The sequence below is a fragment of the Phasianus colchicus genome, chromosome 30 (assembly GCF_987193195.1).
Source record: "Phasianus colchicus chromosome 30, bPhaCol1.hap1.1, whole genome shotgun sequence".
NCBI classification, from domain to species: domain Eukaryota; kingdom Metazoa; phylum Chordata; class Aves; order Galliformes; family Phasianidae; genus Phasianus; species Phasianus colchicus.
In genome coordinates, this window is record NC_143465.1 from 2,507,163 (window position 1) to 2,526,336 (window position 19,174).

The window sequence follows — 19,174 nt, forward strand, 5'->3', positions numbered from 1 at the left end:
GGGGTCTGCCCCATATGTGCCCCATAGCTGTGCCCACCCTCCGTCTTTAGGGGGATGGTGTGGGGTCTGGGGGGGGTCTGCCCTATATGTGCCCCATAGATGTGCCCACCCCCCTCTTTATGGGATGGTTTGGGGTCTGGGGGGGGTCTGCCCCATAGATGTGCCCCATTGATGTGCCCCATATGGGGGGGGTGGTAATTGGGGTCTGGGGGGGGTCTGCCCCATATGTGCCCCATAGCTGTGCCCCCTATGGTGGGGGTGATGGTGAATTGGGGTCTGGGGGGGATCTGCCCTATATGTGCCCCATAGATGTGCCCCCTATGGTGGGGGGGGGTGGTAATTGGGGTCTGGGGGGGGGTCTGCCCTATATGTGCCCCATTGATGTGCCCCATATGGGGGGGTGGTAATTGGGGTCTGCCCTATATGTGCCCCATTGATGTGCCCCCTATGGTGGGGGGGGGTGGTGAGTGGGGTCTGGGGGGGGTCTGCCCCATAGATGTGCCCCATAGGTGTGCTACCCCCCTCTTTAGGGGATGGTTTGGGGTCTGGGGGGGTGTCTGCCCCATATGTGCCCCATAGCTGTGCCCCCTATGGTGGGGGGGTGATGATGAATTGGGGTCTGGGGGGAGTCTGCCCTATATGTGCCCCATAGCTGTGCCCCCCCCCTCTTTAGGGGATGGTTTGGGGTCTGGCGGGGGGTTCTGCCCTATATGTGCCCCATTGATGTGCCCACGCCCTTTTTTAGGGGACGGTTTGGGGTCTGGGGGGGGTCTGCCCCATATGTGCCCCATAGATGTGCCCCATATGGGGGGGGTGGTAATTGGGGTCTGGGGGGGGTCTGCCCTATATGTGCCCCATTGATGTGCCCACGCCCTTTTTTAGGGGATGGTGTGGGGTCTGGGGGGGGGTCTGCCCCATATGTGCCCCATAGATGTGCCCACCCCCCTTCTTTAGGGGATGGTGTGGGGTCTGGGGGGGCTCTGCCCCATACATGCCCCATACGTGCCCTCTATGATACGGGTGACGATGACTGGGTCTCTGGGTGGGGGGGGGGCTGTGCCCTATAGCTGTTTGCCCCCCCCCCTTAGGGGATGGTGTGGGGTCTGGGGGGGGCTCTGCCCCATAGATGTGCCCCCTATGGTGGGGGTGATGGTGAATTGGGGTCTGGGGGGGTGTCTGCCCCATACGTGCCCCATAGCTGTGCCCTCTATGATACGGGTGACGATGACTGGGTCTCTGGCTGGGTGGGGGGGGGGGCTGTGCCCTATAGCTGTTTGCCCCCCCCCCATTTAGGGGATGGTTTGGGGTCTGGGGGGGGTCTGCCCCATACGTGCCCCATAGCTGTGCCCTCTATGGTACGGGTGACGATGACTGGGTGTCTGGGTGGGTGGGGGGGGGGCTGTGCCCTATAGCCGTTTGCCCCCCCCCCATTTAGGGGACGGCGTGGGCGACGCGTGCGAGGAGGACTTTGACAACGACACGGTGAGCGACGGCCTGGACGTCTGTCCCGAGAGCGCCGAGGTCACCATGACCGACTTCCGCGCCTACCAGACCGTCGTGCTCGACCCCGAGGGCGACGCGCAGATCGACCCCAACTGGGTGGTCCTCAACCAGGTGGGGGGGGGGGGTGGGTGGTCCTCAGCCAGGTGGGGGGGTGAGGGGGGGGTGATGGGGGGGGGGGATGATGGGGAGGGGGGTTATGGGGGGCTTATGGGGGGGGGGGGTGGTGGGAGTGATGGGGAGGGGGGTTATGGGAGGGAGGGGGGGTGGTCCTCAACCAGGTGGGGGGGGGTGATGGGGAGGGGGGTGATGGGTGGGGGGGGGGTGGTCCTCAACCAGGTGGGGGGGGGGTTATGGGGGGGGTGATGGGTGGGGGGGGGTGATGGGGAGGGGGGTTATGGGGGGCTTATGGGGGGGGGGGGGTGGTGGGAGTGATGGGGAGGGGGGTTATGGGGGGGAGGGGGGGTGGTCCTCAACCAGGTGGGGGGGGGTGATGGGGGGGGTGATGGGTGGTGGGGGCGGGGTGAGGGGGGGGTGATGGGTGGGGGGGGGGGTGGGTGGTCCTCAACCGGGTGGGGGGGGGGGTGAGGGGGGTTGATGGGTGGGGGGGGGTGAGGGGAGGTGATGGGTGGGGGGAGGGGGGGTGGTCCTCAACCAGGTGGGGGGGGGTGATGGGGAGGGGGGTGATGGGTGGGGGGGGGGGGTGGGTGGTCCTCAACCAGGTGGGCAGGGGTGGGGGGGGGGGGGTCCTCAACCAGGTGGGGGGGGGTGAGGGGGGGGTGAGGGGGGGTGGGGGGTGGGTGGTCCTCAACCAGGTGGGGGGGGGTGAGGGGGGCGGTGATGGGGAGGGGGGTTATGGGGGGGGATGGGGGGAGTGATGGGGAGGGGGTGGGGGGGGTACGGGGGGGGTATGGGGGGGTTATGGGGGGGTGGGGGGGGTGGGGGGAGTGATGGGAGGGGTGATGGGTGGGGGGGGTGATGGGGAGGGGGGTTATGGGGGGCTAGGGGGGGTGGGGGGGGTGATGGGTGGGGGGGGGTGGTCCTCAACCAGGTGGGGGGGGGTGAGGGGGGGGTGATGGGTGGGGGGGGGGGTGGTCCTCAACCAGGTGGGGGGGGGGTGAGGGGGGGGGGTGATGGGTGGGGGGGGGGGGGTGGGTGGTCCTCAACCAGGTGGGGGGGGGGGGTGAGGGGGGGGCTGGGGAGGGGGGTTATGGGGGGGATGGGGGGAGTGATGGGGAGGGGTGATGGGTGGGGGGGGGGTGATGGGGAGGGGGGTTATTGGGGGGGGGGTGGTCCTCAACCGGGTGGGGGGGGGGGTGAGGGGGGGGGTGATGGGGAGGGGGGTTATGGCGGGGTTATGCGGGGGTGGAGGGGGTGATGGGAGGGGTGATGGGTGGGGGCGGGTGATATGGAGGGGGGTTATGGGGGGGTTATGGGGGGGTGGGGGGAGTGATGGGGAGGGGGTGGGGGGGGTATGGGGGGGGCGAGGGGGGGGAGTGATGGGAGGGGTGATGGGTAGGGGGGGTGATGGGGAGGGGGGTTATGGTGGGTTGGGGGCTTACGGGGCGGTATGGGAGGGTGGGGGGAGTGATGGGGAGGGGGTGGGGGGGGTGTATGGGGGGTTATGGGGGGGTATGGGGAGGGGGGAGGTTATAGGGGGGTGGGGGGAGTGTTGGGGGTGGGGGACTGGGGGGGTTATGGGGGGGTGGTGGGATTGATGGGGGGGTTGTCGGGGGGGAGCGATGGGGAGGGGTTGGTGGGGGGAGTTTATGGGGGGGATGTGGGGATGGGGGAGGTTATAGGGGGGTGGGGGGGGTGATGGGGGGGTGATGGGGGGGGCTGTGGGCAGGAGGGATTGTGGGGCGGGGGGGCACACGATGGGGGGGCGCCGTCCCTGACCGCGCCGTGCTGCAGGGCATGGAGATCGTGCAGACCATGAACAGCGACCCGGGGCTGGCCGTGGGTAAGGGCAGCGCCCACGGGCACCGAGCCCATATAGGGCACAGAGCCCCCATATAGGGCACCGAGCCCTTATGGGCACAGAGCCCCCATATAGGCACAGACCCCCCATATAGGCACAGATCCTGTATGGGACGTGGATCCCATATGGGGCACAGACCCCCCATATAGGCACAGACCCCATATGGGCACAGATCCCATATGGGCACGGATCCCTTACGGGGCACAGATCCCATATAGATCACAGCCCCCCCATATAGGTCACAGCCCCCCCATATATTGCACAGACCCCCCATATAGGCACAGCCCCCATATTGGGCACGGATCCCTTATGGGGCACGGATCCCATATAGATCACAGCCCCCCCATATAGGGCACCCAATCCCCCCCCAGACCTCCTCTCAATCCCCTTTCCCCCAGGCCACACTGCATTCAATGCCAACCCATAAGCCCCCCTGCCCCCCCCCACCCCCCATCCCCCCCCCCTTCCCCCCCCCAGGCTACACTGCATTCAATACCATCCCATAAGCCCCCCCCCCAACCCCCCCCCTCCCCCAACCCCCCCACCCCCCTCACCCCCCCCCAGGCTACACTGCATTCAATGCCATCCCATAACCCCCCCCCCCATCCCCCCCCAGCCCCCTCCCCCCAACCCCCCTCACCCCCCCCTTCCCCCCCCCAGGCTACACAACACTCAATACCATCCCATAACCCCCCCCCCAACCCCCCCACCCCCCTCACCCCCCCCTTTCCCCCCTCCCCCCCAGGCTACACTGCATTCAATACCATCCCACAAGCCCCCCCCCCAGCCCCCCCCACTCCCCCAACGCCCCCCACCCACCCCATGCCCCCCCCCCCCCTCCCCCCCCCAGGCTACACTGCATTCAATGCCATCCCATAACCCCCCCCCCAACCCCCCCACCCCCTCCACCCCCCTCACCCCCCCTTTCCCCCCCCCCAGGCTACACTGCATTCAATGCCATCCCATAAGTCCCCCCCCCATCCCCCCTTCCCCCCCAACCCCCCCCACCCCCCCATCCCCCCCCCCCCCATCACCCCCACCCCCCTCACCCCCCCTTTCCCCCCCCCCAGGCTACACTGCATTCAATGCCATCCCATAAGTCCCCCCCCCATCCCCCCTTCCCCCCCAACCCCCCCCACCCCCCCAAATCCCCCCCCCCCCATCACCCCCACGCCCCCCACCCCCCTCCCCCCCCCCAGTCCACACTGCATTCAATACCATCCCATAAGCCCCCCCCCCACCCCCCCACCCCCCTCCCCCCCCCCTTCCCCCCCCCAGGCTACACAACACTCAATACCATCCCATAACCCCCCCCCAACCCCCCCACCCCCCTCACCCCCCCCTTTCCCCCCTCCCCCCCAGGCTACACTGCATTCAATGCCATCCCATAACCCCCCCCCCAACCCCCCCACCCCCTCCACCCCCCTCACCCCCCCTTTCCCCCCCCCCAGGCTACACTGCATTCAATGCCATCCCATAAGTCCCCCCCCCATCCCCCCTTCCCCCCCAACCCCCCCCACCCCCCCATCCCCCCCCCCCATCACCCCCACTCCCCTCACCCCCCCTCCCCCCCCCCAGGCTACACTGCATTCAATACCATCCCATAAGCCCCCCCCCCAACCCCCCCTACTTCCCCCACCCCCCCACCCCCCTCACCCCCCCTTTCCCCCCCCCCCCCCCAGGCTACACTGCGTTCAACGGCGTGGACTTCAGCGGCACGTTCCACGTGAACACGGTGACGGACGACGACTACGCCGGCTTCGTCTTCAGCTTCCAGGACAGCGGCAGCTTCTACGTGGTGCAGTGGAAGCAGACGGCGCAGACCTACTGGCAGGCGACGCCGTTCCGCGCCGTGGCCGAGCCGGGGCTGCAGCTCAAGGTGGAGCCCAGGAAGCAGCCCGGAAGTGGGGGGGACCACAGACCCAATTTGCTCCACAAACCCACCGGAAGTGGGGGGACCCAAGGCCCAGTTTGCTCCACAAACCCACCGGAAGTGGGGGGACCCCAGGCCCAGTTTGCTCCCCAAACCCACCGGAAGTGGGGGGGACCCCAGGCCCAATTTGCTCCACAAACCCACCGGAAGTGGGGGGACCCCAGACCCAATTTGCTCCACAAACCCACCGGAAGTGGGGGGACCCCAGACCCAATTTGCTCCCCAAACCCACCGGAAGTGGGGGGGACCCAAGGCCCAATTTGCTCCACAAACCCACCAGAAGTGGGGGGAAGCAAGGCCCAATTTGCTCCACAAACCCACCGGTAGTGGGGGGGACCACAGACCCAATTTGCTCCACAAACCCACCGGAAGTGGGGGGGACCCAAGGCCCAATTTGCTCCACAAACCCACCGGAAGTGGGGGGACCCAAGGCCCAATTTGCTCCACAAACCCACCGGAAGTGGGGGGAAGCAAGGCCCAATTTGCTCCCCATACCCACCGGAAGTGGGGGGACCCAAGGCCCAATTTGCTCCACAAACCCACCGGAAGTGGGGGGACCCAAGGCCCAATATGCTCCACAAACCCACCGGAAGTGGGGGGAAGCAAGGCCCAATTTGCTCCACAAACCCACCGGAAGTGGGGGGGACCCCAGGCCCAATTTGCTCCACAAACCCACCGGAAGTGGGGGGACCCCAGACCCAATTTGCTCCACAAACCCACCGGAAGTGGGGGGACCCCAGACCCAATTTGCTCCCCAAACCCACCGGAAGTGGGGGGGACCCAAGGCCCAATTTGCTCCACAAACCCACCAGAAGTGGGGGGAAGCAAGGCCCAATTTGCTCCACAAACCCACCGGTAGTGGGGGGGACCACAGACCCAATTTGCTCCACAAACCCACCGGAAGTGGGGGGGACCCAAGGCCCAATTTGCTCCACAAACCCACCGGAAGTGGGGGGACCCAAGGCCCAATATGCTCCACAAACCCACCGGAAGTGGGGGGACCCAAGGCCCAATATGCTCCACAAACCCACCGGAAGTGGGGGGACCCAAGGCCCAATATGCTCCACAAACCCACCGGAAGTGGGGGGAAGCAAGGCCCAATTTGCTCCACAAACCCACCGGAAGTGGGGGGGACCCCAGGCCCAATATGCTCCACAAACCCACCGGAAGTGGGGGGAAGCAAGGCCCAATTTGCTCCACAAACCCACCGGAAGTGGGGGGAAGCAAGGCCCAATTTGCTCCACAAACCCACCGGAAGTGGGGGGACCCAAGGCCCAAATCCTTCCCCCAAAACCCAACCAGTAATGGGGCGACCCCAGACCCAATTTCCTCCCAAAAACCCCCCAGAAGTTGGGGGACCCAAGGCCCAATTTGCTCCACAAACCCACCGGAAGTGGGGGGACCCCAGACCCAATTTCCTCCCAAATACCCCCTGGCAATGGGGAGACCCCAGACCCAATTATCTCCCAAAAAGCCCCTGGAAGTGGGGAGACCCCAGACCCAATTTGCTCCACAAACCCACCGGAAGTGGGGGGGACCCAAGGCCCAATTTGCTCCACAAACCCACCGGAAGTGGGGGGGACCCAAGGCCCAATTTGCTCCACAAACCCACCGGAAGTGGGGGGGACCCCAGGCCCAGTTTGCTCCACAAACCCACCGGAAGTGGGGGGGACCACAGACCCAATTTGCTCCCCATACCCACCGGAAGTGGGGGGACCCAAGGCCCAATTTGCTCCACAAACCCACCGGAAGTGGGGGGACCCAAGGCCCAATTTGCTCCACAAACCCACCGGAAGTGGGGAGACCCCAGACCCAATTTGCTCCACAAACCCACCGGAAGTGGGGGGGACCCCAGACCCAATTTGCTCCACAAACCCACCGGAAGTGGGGGGACCCAAGGCCCAAATCCTTCCCCCAAAACCCAACCAGTAATGGGGAGACCCCAGACCCAATTGCTCCACAAACCCACCGGAAGTGGGGGGACCCAAGGCCCAATTTGCTCCACAAACCCACCGGAAGTGGGGGGACCCAAGGCCCAATATGCTCCCCATACCCACCGGAAGTGGGGGGACCCCAGGCCCAGTTTGCTCCCAAATACCCCCGGAAGTGGGGGGACCCCAGACCCAAATCCTTCCTCCAAAACCCCCCGGAAGTGGGGGGACCCCAGACCCAATTATCTCCCCAAAACCCCGGAAGTGGGGAGACCCAAGGCCCAAATCCTTCCCCCAAAACCCAACCAGTAATGGGGCGACCCCAGACCCAATTTGCTCCCCAAACCCCCCGGAAGTGGGGGAACCCCAGACCCAAATCCTTCCCTCAAAACCCAACCAGCAATGGGGCGACCCCAGACCCAATTTCCTCCCCACCCAGGTATGGGGAGACCCCAGATCCAATTTCATCCCAAAACCCCCCCGGAAATGGGGAGACCCCAGACCCAAATCCTTCCCCCAAAATCCCCACCAATGGGGCGACCCCAGACCCAATTTCCTTCCCAAACCCACCCTGCAATGGGATGACCACCCCCCCCACCCACCTTGTGCCCCCCCCCCCAGGCAGTGAACTCCTCCACAGGACCCCCAACCCCCCCTCCAAAATCCCCCCCCCCCACCATCAGGGAGACCCCAGACCCAAACCCTTCCCCCAAACCCACCCACCCAGCACCGTAGGGACCCCCCCTCCCCCAAACCCACCCGGCAATGGGATGACCGACCCCCCCCCACTTTGTGCCCCCCCCCCAGGCAGTGAAGTCCTCCAAGGGACCTTCCTAAATCCACCCCCACCCAGCCTTGGGGAGACCCCAGACCCAAACCCTTCCCCCAAACCCACCCACCCAGCACTGTAGGGACCCCCCCTCCCCCAAACCCACCCAGCAATTTGATGACCGCGCCCCCCCCACTTTGTCCCCCCCCCAGGCAGTGAAGTCCTCCAAGGGACCTTCCTAAATCCACCCCCACCCACCATCAGGGAGACCCCAGACCCAAACCCTTCCCCCAAACCCAAACACCCAGCAGTGTGGGGAACCCCCTCCCTCAAACCCACCCGGCAATGGGATGACCGACCCCCCCCCCACATTGTGCCCCCCCCCCCAGGCAGTGAAGTCCTCCAAGGGACCTTCCTAAGTCCCCCCCCACCCAGCACAGGGGAGACCCCAGACCCAAACCCTTCCCCCAAACACCCAGCACCGTAGGGACCCCCCCTCCCCCAAACCCACCCGGCAATGGGATGACCGACCCCCCCCCCACTTTGTGCCCCCCCCCAGGCAGTGAAGTCCTCCAAGGGACCTTCCTAAATCCAATCCCACCCAGCATCAGGGAGACCCCAGACCCAAACCCTTCCCCCAAACCCACCCACCCAGCACTGTAGGGACCCCCCCTCCCCAAACCCACCCGGCAATGGGATGACCGCCCCCCCCCCACTTTGTGCCCCCCCCCCAGGCAGTGAAGTCCTCCAAGGGACCTTCCTAAATCCACCCCCACCCAGCCTTGGGGAGACCCCAGACCCAAACCCTTCCCCCAAACCCACCCACCCAGCACTGTAGGGACCCCCCCTCCCTCAAACCCACCCGGCAATTTGATGACCGCGCCCCCCCCACTTTGTCCCCCCCCCAGGCAGTGAAGTCCTCCAGGGGACCTTCCTAAGTCCCCCCCCACCCAGCACTGGGGAGACCCCAGACCCAAACCCTTCCCCCAAACACCCAGCACCGTAGGGACCCCCCCTCCCCCAAACCCACCCGGCAATGGGATGACCGACCCCCCCCCACTTTGTGCCCCCCCCCCCAGGCAGTGAAGTCCTCCACGGGGCCGGGCGAGCAGCTGCGCAATGCGCTGTGGCACACGGGGCACACGGCAGGGCAGGTCAGGCTGCTCTGGAAAGACCCCCGAAATGTGGGATGGAGGGACAAAACCTCCTACAGATGGCAGCTGGTGCACAGACCCCAAGTGGGGTACATCCGGTAAGGGGGGGGGGGATTGGGGGGGGGTCGGGTGTAGGTATGGGGGGGGGTCCTGTGTGGGTATGGGAAGGGGGGTGGAGCTGGGGGGTGGGGGTCCTGTATGGGGATGGGGGGATGGGAGCTGATGCACAGCCCCTAATTGGGGTACTTCCGGTGAGGGGGGGGCTGGGGGGGGGTCGTATGTGGGTATGGGGGGGGTCCTATATGGGTATGAGGGGGGGAGGGGGCTGGGGGGTGGGGGTCCTGTATTAGTAAGGGGGAGGGGGGAGGGTCCTGTATGGGGATGGGGGATGGGAGCTGGTGCACAGACCCTAATTGGGGTACTTCCGGTGTGGGGGGGTTGGGGGGGGGTCGGGTGTGGGTATGCGGGGGGTCCTGTGTGGGGATGGGAGGGGGAGGGGGCTGGGTGGGGGTGGGATGTGGGGTCCTGTATGGGGATGGGGGGATGGGAGCTGGTGCACAGACCCCAATTGGGGTACTTCCGGTGGGGGAGGGGCTGGGGGGGGGGTCGTTTGTGGGTATAGGGGGGGTCCTGTGTGGGTATGGGAAGGGGAGGGGGCTGGAGGGGGTGGGATGTGGGGGTCCTGAATGGGAAGGGGGGGATGGGAGCTGGTGCACAGACCCCAATTGGGGAACTTCCGGTGAGGGGGGGGCGCTGAGGGGGGGTCGTGTGTGGGTATAGGGGGGGTCCTGTGTGGGTATGGGAAGGGGAGGGGGCTGGAGGGGGTGGGATGTGGGGGTCCTGAATGGGAAGGGGGGGATGGGAGCTGGTGCACAGACCCCAATTGGGGTACTTCCGGTGAGGGGGGGGCTGGGGGGGGTGGCGGGTGTAGGTATGGGGGGGGTCTTGTATGGGTATGGGGGGGGGAGGGGGCTGGGGGGTGGGGGTCCTGTATTAGTAAGGGGGATGGGGGAGGGTCCTGTATGGGGATGGGGGATGGGAGCTGCTGCACAGACCCTAATTGGGGTACTTCCGGTGGGGGGGGGGGCACTGGGGGGGGGTCGTATGTGGGTATGGGGGGGGTCCTGTGTGGGTATGGGAAGGGGAGGGGGCTGGGTGGGGGTGGGATGTGGGGGTCCTGTGTGGGGATCGGGGGATGGGAGCTGGTGCACAGACCCTAATTGGGGTACTTCCGGTGGGGGGGGGGCTGGGGGGGGGTCCTGTATGGGTATGGGGGGGGAGGGGGCTGGGGGGTGGGGGTCCTGTATTAGTAAGGGGGATGGGGGAGGGTCCTGTATGGGGATGGGGGGATGGGAGCTGCTGCACAGACCCTAATTGGGGTACTTCCGGTGAGGGGGGGGCTGGGGGGGGGGTCGTGTGTGGGTATGGGGGGGGGGCGTCTGGTTGGGGTCCGTTGGGATTGGGGTCCTGCCCCTGTAGGACCGATCCTATATGGGAGTGGGGTCCATTGGGAATGGGGTTCTGCCCTCTATGGGACCAACCCTATATGGGAATGGGGTCCGTTGGGATTGGGGTCCTGCCCTTATAGGACCAATCCTATATGGGAGTGGGGTCCGTTGGGATTGGGGTCCTGCCCCTGTAGGACCGATCCTATATGGGAGCGGGGTTCATTGGGATTGGGGTCCTGCCCCTGTAGGACCGATCCTATATGGGAATGGGGTCCGTTGGGAATGGGGTCCTGCCCCGCTATGGGGTTGGGGTCCCACCTCAATGGGGTGATGGCATCTTTAGGGTTGGGGTTCTGCTCCCTATGGGGTTGAGGTCCAATCCCATATGGGGTTCGGGTCCATGGGGTTGGGGTCCCACCTCATTGGGATGATGGCATCTGTAGGGTTGGCGTTCTGCCCCCTATGGGGTTGGGGTCCTACCTCCTTGGGGCGATGGCATCTGTAGGGTTGGGGTTCTGCCCCTATGGGTTTGAGGTTCAATCCCATACGGGGTTGGGGTCCATCTCATATGGGGTTGGGGTTCTGCCCCCTATGGGGTTGGGGTCCCACCTCAATGGGGTGATGGCATCTGTAGGGTTGGGGTTCTGCCCCTATGGGTTTGAGGTTCAATCCCATATGGGGTGATGCCATCTGTAGTGTTGGCATTCTGCCCCCTATGGGGTTGGGGTCCAATCCCATATGGGATTGGGGTCCATTGGGAATGGGGTCCCAACCCCTCGGGTTGGGGTCCCACTTCAATGGGGTGATGGCATCTGTAGGGTTGGGGTCCATCTCATATGGGGTTGGGGTTCTGCCCCCTATGGGGTTGGGGTCCCACCTCATTGGGGTGGTGGCATCCATGGGGTTTGGGTTCTGCTCCCTATGGGTTTGAGGTTCAATCCCATATGGGGTTTGGGTCCATGGGGTCGGGGTCTCACCTCAATGGGGTGATGGCATCTGTAGGGTTGTGGTTCTGCCCCCTATGGGGTTGGGGTCCCACCTCAATGGTGTGAAGGCATCTGTAGGGTTGGGGTTCTGCCCCTTATGGGGTTGGGGTTCAATCCCATATGGGGTTGGGGTCCATGGGGTTGGGGTTCTGCCCCCTATGGGGTTCGGGTCTCACCTCAATGGGGGTGATGCCATCCATGGGGTTTGGGTTCTGCCCTCTATGGGTTGGGGTCCAATCCCATATGGGGTTGGGGTCCATGGGGTTGGGGTCCCACCTCATTGGGGTGATGGCATCTGTAGGGTTGGGGTTCTGCCCCCTATGGGGTTGGGGTCCCACCTCAATGGGGTGATGCCATCCATGGGGTTTGGGTTCTGCCCTCTATGGGTTGGGGTCCAATCCCATATGGGGTTCGGGTCCATGGGGTTGGGGTCCCACCTCTTTGGGATGATGGTATCTGTAGGGTTGGGGTCCATCTCATATGGGGTTGGGGTTCTGCCCCCTATGGGGTTGGGGTCTCACCTCAATGGGGTGATGGCACCCATGGGGTTTGGGTTCTGCTCCCTATGGGGTTGAGGTCTAATCCCATATGGGGTTGGGGTCCATTGGGAATGGGGTCCCAACCCCTGGGGTTGGGGTCCCACTTCAATGGGGTGATGGCATCTGTAGGGTTGGCGTTCTGTCCCTATGGGTTTGAGGTTCAATCCCATATGGGGTTCGGGTCCATGGGGTTGGGGTCTCACCTCAATGGGGTGATGGTATCTGTAGGGTTGTGGTTCTGCCCCTTATGGGGTTGGGGTCCCACCTCAGTGGGGCGATGGCATCTGTAGGATTGGGTTTCTGCCCCCTATGGGGTTGGGGTCCCACCTCACTGGGGTGATGGCATCTGTAGGGTTGGGGTTCTGCTCCTATGGGTTTGAGGTTCAATCCCATATGGGGTTCGGGTCCATGGGGTTGGGATCCCACCTCAATGGGGTGATGGCATCTGTAGGGTTGGGGTCCATCTCATATGGGGTTGGGGTTCTGCCTCCTATGGGGTTGGGGTCTCACCTCAATGGGGTGATGGCACCCATGGGGTTTGGGTTCTGCTCCCTATGGGTTTGAGGTTCAATCCCATATGGGGTTGGGGTCCCACCTCAATGGGGTGAAGGCATCTGTAGGGTTGGGGTTCTGCTCCCTATGGGGTTGGGGTCCCACCTCAATGGGGTGATGGCATCTGTAGGGTTGGGGTTCTGCCCCTTATGGGGTTGGTGTTCAATCCCATATGGGGTTGAGGTCCATGTGGTTGTGGTTCTGCCCCCTATGGGGTTGGGGTCCCACCTCAATGGGGTGATGGCTCCCATGGGGTTTGGGTTCTGCTCCCTATGGGGTTGGGGTCCAATCCCATATGGGGTTGGGGTCCATGGGGTTGGGGTCCCACCTCATTGGGATGATGGCATCTGTAGGGTTGGGGTTCTGCCCCCTATGGGTTTGAGGTTCAATCCCATATGGGGTTGGGGTCCATGGGGTCGGGGTCTCACCTCATTGGGGTGATGGCATCTGTAGGGTTGGCGTTCTGCCCCCTATGGGGTTGGGGTCCCACCTCAGTGGGGCGATGGCATCTGTAGGATTGGGTTTCTGCCCCCTATGGGGTTGGGGTCCCACCTCAATGGGGTGATGGCATCTGTAGGGTTGTGGTTCTGCCCCCTATGGGGTTGGGGTCCCACCTCAATGGGGTGATGGCATCTGTAGGGTTGGGGTTCTGCTCCTATGGGTTTGAGGTTCAATCCCATATGGGGTTGGGGTCCATCTCATATGGGGTTGTGGTTCTGCCCCCTATGGGGTTGGGGTCCCACCTCCTTGGGGCGATGGCATCTGTAGGGTTGGCGTTCTGCCCCCTATGGGGTTGGGGTCCATTGGGAATGGGGTCTCAACCCCTAGGGTTGGGGTCCCACCTCAATGGGGCGATGGCATCTGTAGGGTTGGGGTCCATCTCATATGGGGTTGGGGTTCTGCCCCCTATGGGGTTGGGGTCCCACCTCAATGGGGCGCTGGCATTTGTAGGGTTGTGGTTCCGCCCCAAACGGACGCTGCGTCCCCGTGGGGCGGGACGGCCGCTTTTCCCCTTTAAGGCTCCCATTGGGGTTGTGGATGTGTGCTGTTGGGGGGGGAGGGGGGGGGGTTTGGGGTCTGTCCGTCCGTCCGTCCGTCCGTCCGCCCCGTCCGGGCCCCGCGTCCATTGTGCGGTTGCCATGGAGACCCGGCGGCGCCATTCAGATGCAAAGCGGGCGGCGGAGCGGCGGGCCGGGATGGGGGGGGGGGGGTCGTTTGGGGGGGGGGGGGGGGGGCGAAGCGAGGAGGGGGGGGTCGTTTGAGGGGGGGGGGCGAAGCGAGGGGGGGGGTGTCGTTGTCTCCATCCCAAACTATGGAGCGGATTGTGGGGTGGGGGGGCAAACACCGACCCCCCCCCCCCCCCCAGCTTCGATCCCGGTTTCCCCATCCCGGTGTCCCCGTTTCTTGCTGACCCCCCCCCCGGGTTTTTCTGCCCCCCCCCCCCCCCCCCCCCCCCGGCAGGGTTCGGCTGTTCGAGGGCCCGCAGTTGGTGGCGGATTCGGGGGTCATCATCGACACCACCATGAGGGGGGGGCGCCTGGGGGTCTTCTGCTTCTCCCAGGAAAACATCATCTGGTCCAACCTGCAGTACCGCTGCAACGGTGAGAACCGGGACCCCCCCCCATCCCGGGACCCCCCCCTCACATACACACACCTCGGTACCAGGACCCCCCCCCCGGGACCCCCCCCGTCCCCGAGAAACCCCACCTTGAAACCCCCCCCCCACACACACACCGCGATTATCGGGACCCCCCCACCCTGGGACCCCCCCCCCATCGGGTACCGGGACCCCCCCGGGTACGGAGAGCCTCCCACCCCGATCACTGGGACCCCCCCCATTCCCAGAGACCCCCCCTCGTTACCGCGACCCCCCCGACCCCGAGACCCCCCCCCCATTACCGCGACCCCCCCCACCCCGACCCCGAGACCCCCCCCTCATTACAGCGACCCCCACGACCCCGAGACCCCGAGACCCCCCCCCGTTATCGCGACCCCCCCAACCCCGAGACCCCCCCCGTTACCGCGACCCCCCCCACCCCGACCCCGAGACCCCCCCCTCATTACAGCGACCCCCACGACCCCGAGACCCCTGGACCCCCCCCCGTTATCGCGACCCCCCCGACCCCGAGACCCCCCCCCTCGTTACCACGACCCCCCCAACCCCGAGACCCCCCCCCGTTACCGCGACCCCCCCATCCCCACCACCCGACCCCGAGACCCCCCCCTTATTACCGCGACCCCCCCCACCCCGACCCCGAGACCCCCCACTCATTACCGCGACCCCCCCATCCCCACCACCCCGACCCCGAGACCCCCCCCTCGTTACCACGACCCCCACGACCCCGAGACCCCCCCTCATTACCGCGAGCCCCCCACAACCCCGACCCAGAGACCCCCCCCCGTTATCGCGACCCCCCCGACCCCGAGACCCCCCCCCGTTATCGCGACCCCCACATCCCCACCACCCCGAGACCCCCCCCCCGTTACCGCGACCCCCCCGACCCCGAGACCCCCCACCGTTACTGCGACCCCCCCATCCCCACCACCCCGAGACCCCCCCTCGTTATCGCGACCCCCCCATCCCCACAACCCCGACCCCGAGACCCCCCCTCTTTACCACGACCCCCACGACCCCGAGACCCCCCCCCTCATTACAGCGACCCCCACGACCCCGAGACCCACCCCCGTTATCGCGACCCCCCCATCCCCACAACCCCGACCCCAAGACCCCCCCCTCGTTACCACGACCCCCCCGACCCCGAGACCCCCCCGTTACTGCGACCCCCCCATCCCCACAACCCCGAGACCCCCCTCCTTGTTACTGCGACCCCCCCATCCCCCCGCACCCCGACTCCGAAACCCCCCCCTCGTTACCGCGACCCCCCCCACCCTGACCCCGAGACCCCCCCCCGTTACCGCGACCCCCCCATCCCCACAACCCCGATCCCGAGACCCCCCCCTCGTTACCGCGACCCCCCCGACCCCGAGACCCCCCCTCATTACCGCCACCCCCCCCCACCCCGACCCCGAGACCCCCCCCTCATTACCGCGACCCCCCCATCCCCACCACCCCGACCCCGAGACCCCCCCCTCGTTACCACGACCCCCACGACCCCGAGACCCCCCCTCATTACCGCGAGCCCCCCACAACCCCGACCCAGAGACCCCCCCCCGTTATCGCGACCCCCCCGACCCCGAGACCCCCCCCCGTTATCGCGACCCCCACATCCCCACCACCCCGAGACCCCCCCCCCGTTACCGCGACCCCCCCGACCCCGAGACCCCCCACCGTTACTGCGACCCCCCCATCCCCACCACCCCGAGACCCCCCCTCGTTATCGCGACCCCCCCATCCCCACAACCCCGACCCCGAGACCCCCCCTCTTTACCACGACCCCCACGACCCCGAGACCCCCCCCCTCATTACAGCGACCCCCACGACCCCGAGACCCACCCCCGTTATCGCGACCCCCCCATCCCCACAACCCCGACCCCAAGACCCCCCCCTCGTTACCACGACCCCCCCGACCCCGAGACCCCCCCGTTACTGCGACCCCCCCATCCCCACAACCCCGAGACCCCCCTCCTTGTTACTGCGACCCCCCCATCCCCCCGCACCCCGACTCCGAAACCCCCCCCTCGTTACCGCGACCCCCCCCACCCTGACCCCGAGACCCCCCCCCGTTACCGCGACCCCCCCATCCCCACAACCCCGACCCCGAGACCCCCCCCTCGTTACCACGACCCCCCCGACCCCGAGACCCCCCCCGTTACCGCGACCCCCCCCACCCCGACCCCGAGACCCCCCCCTCATTACAGCGACCCCCCCATCCCCACCACCCCGACCCCGAGACCCCCCACCGTTACTGCGACCCCCCCCACCCCGACCCCGAGACCCCCCCCCCGTTACCGCGACCCCCCCGACCCCGAGACCCCCCCCCTCTTTACCACGACCCCCCCGACCCCGAGACCCCCCCCTCATTACAGCGACCCCCCCATCACATCCCCCCTCACCACCCAACTCCTCCCCATCCTCCCCCCGGCCCCCCCCCCCCCAAAATCCCCCTGTTCCATACAGACCCCCCCCCCCAATTCCATTATTCCCCCGATGCGGGGGTCCCGGCTCCTCACCCCCCCCCCCTCGCCCCCCCCCCACAGACACCATCCCCGCAGACTTCGAACCGTTCCGCCGCATCCTGTTGGAGGACCGCGAATGATCGCCCCCCCCCTCAACCCGATCCGGACCCCCCCCCTCTCAACCCATCCCCCCCCCCCCCCCGCTATTCCGGCTCCGCTTTCACTCGACCCCCCCCCCGCAATATTTCCCGACCCCCCCCCACGGACACGGCGCTTCCCGCCCCCCCCCATTCCGCATCGATTCGATCCCACCGTTTCCCCCCCGCTCCCCCTTCCTCCCGTTTCTCCGTCGGAGTTGCGGGATGTGAAGGAGGGGGGGGGGTCGGGGGGGGGGTCGGGAGGTGGGGGGGGGTCCGGGGGTGGTTCCGGCTGCGGATCCCGGTTCGGCGGGAGGCCGGGACGAGTGCAATATTGGTTGGAGATCCGACAACACTGCACCGCATCCCGGCCCTTCCGCCGCTCCGGCGATCACCGCACGGATCCCGCACCGCCGCTCGGAGCCGCTCCGTGGGAACTGCGCCGTGCGGGGCCGAAACCCGCCGCCAATTCCCGGTTCCTATGGCGACGGCTGGCCCGGCAACGCGGCGGAATGTGACCCCCCCCCCGCCCCGCTCCGATCCCCGCCCCGCACCGGCACCGGACCCGCCGGCAGCGCCTCTTAAAAGGGCAACGCGCCCGGTGCGGGGAACGGCGCGGAGCGGAGCGGGGATGGAGGTTCGGTACCGGGCACCTCCAACCCCCCAACCCACCCGCACCCGCCGTTCTCCGGTACCGTTCGGAGCGGTCCGTGCCCCCCCGCACGGTGCGGGTTCCGGCCATGCGCTCCGGTGTCGGTCCCGGTCCCGGTCCTGGTGCCGGTGCCATTCCCGATTCTGTTCCCGCTTCTGGTCCAGCTGCCGGTACCGGTCCAACTCGGTGCCGGTGCCGGTCCTATTCCCAGTCTTCTCTCAGTCCCGGTCCCGCTCCCGGTGCCGGACCCGTTCCCGGTCCCATTCCCGGTCCCATTCCCACTCCCGGTGCCGGTTCTATTCCCGGTACCGGTCCCATTCCCACTCCTCTCCATCCCGGTTCTGCTCCCGGTGCCGGTTCTATTCCCAGTTCCATTCCTAATCCCACTCCCGGTGCCGGTTCTATTCCCGGTGCCATTCCCAGTCCCGATCCCATTCCTGGTCCCATTCCCACTCCCGGTGCCGGTTCTATTCCCGGTTCTGGTTCTATTCCAGGTTCCGGTCCCATTCCCGGTGCCGGTTCTATTCCCGGTTCTACTCCCGGTGCTGGTTCTATTCCGAGTCCCGGTCCCATTCCCACTCCCGGTTCCGGTGCCGGTTCTATTCCCGGTCCCATTCCCACTCCTGGTGCCATTCCAGGTCCCATTCCCGGTCCTGGTGCCGGTTCTATTCCCGGTGCTGGTTCTGTTCCTGGTCCCGGTCCCATTCCTGATCCCAGTGCCAGTTCTATTCCCGGTACCGGTTCTATTCCCGGTTCTATTCCCGGTCCCAATCCCGGTTCTGCTCCCGGTTCTATTCCCGGTCCCGGTGCCGGTCCCATTCCCGGTTCTGTTCCCGGTTCTATTCCCATTCCCGGTTCTATTTCCGGTCCCATTCCTGGTCCCATTCCCGGTTCTATTCCCGGTCCCGGTGCCGGTCCCATTCCCGGTTCTATTCCCGGTCCAATTCCCGGTCCCGGTTCCGGTCCCATTCCCGGTTCTATTCCCGGTCCCATTCCCGGTCCCGGTTCTATTCCCGGTCCCATTCCCGGTCCAATTCCCGGTTCCGGTCCCATTCCCGGTTCCATTCCCGGTCCCATTCCCGGTCCCGGTGCCGGTCCCATTCCCGGTCCAATTCCCGGTCCCATTCCCGGTTCTATTCCCGGTCCCATTCCCGGTCCCATTCCCGGTCCCGGTTCCGGTCCCATTCCCGGTTCTATTCCCGGTCCCATTCCCGGTTCTATTCCCGGTCCCGGTTCCGGTCCCATTCCCGGTCCCATTCCCGGTCCCATTCCCGGTTCTATTCCCGGTCCCGGTCCCATTCCCGGTCCCATTCCCGGTTCCATTCCCGGTCCCATTCCCGGTTCCGGTCCCATTCCCGGTTCCATTCCCGGTCCAATTCCGTGCCGGCTCCGCTCGGATCGCTGCCGGTTGCTGCGCATCGCCGCACCGCCAGGGGGCGCCAGAGCTCCATTGGGGCGCACGTGGAGCCGGGGCTCCATTGCGGGGTTGGGGGGGGGGGGGGCGGTCCGGGGGCT

The 19,174-nt window shown here is 66.4% G+C and overlaps 2 protein-coding genes across 3 annotated transcripts in view; one reads left to right on the forward strand and one right to left on the reverse strand.

The window, feature by feature from the left end:
* The window catches only part of THBS3 (thrombospondin 3), a 47,886-nt gene extending 30,823 nt beyond the window's left edge, over window positions 1-17,063 (forward strand). For both annotated transcript variants that reach the window (XM_090127267.1, XM_090127266.1), the window contains 6 exons: window positions 1,436-1,614; window positions 3,415-3,463; window positions 5,164-5,360; window positions 9,194-9,366; window positions 14,255-14,394; window positions 16,952-17,063. In XM_090127267.1, coding sequence (XP_089983393.1) covers window positions 1,436-1,614; window positions 3,415-3,463; window positions 5,164-5,360; window positions 9,194-9,366; window positions 14,255-14,394; window positions 16,952-17,010 — 797 coding nt within the window. In that variant the 3' untranslated portion in view covers window positions 17,011-17,063. The remainder of the gene's footprint in view (window positions 1-1,435; window positions 1,615-3,414; window positions 3,464-5,163; window positions 5,361-9,193; window positions 9,367-14,254; window positions 14,395-16,951) is intronic.
* Window positions 17,064-17,877: 814 nt separating this feature from the next.
* Window positions 17,878-19,138, reverse strand: LOC149914341 (uncharacterized). The gene is made up of 2 exons (XM_090126868.1): window positions 18,398-19,138; window positions 17,878-17,955 (listed from the first exon to the last, which is right to left on the reverse strand). Exons 1-2 carry the CDS (start codon window positions 19,136-19,138, stop codon window positions 17,878-17,880), a joined length of 819 nt encoding a protein of 272 aa, XP_089982994.1.
* Between the last annotated feature and the right edge of the window lie 36 nt (window positions 19,139-19,174).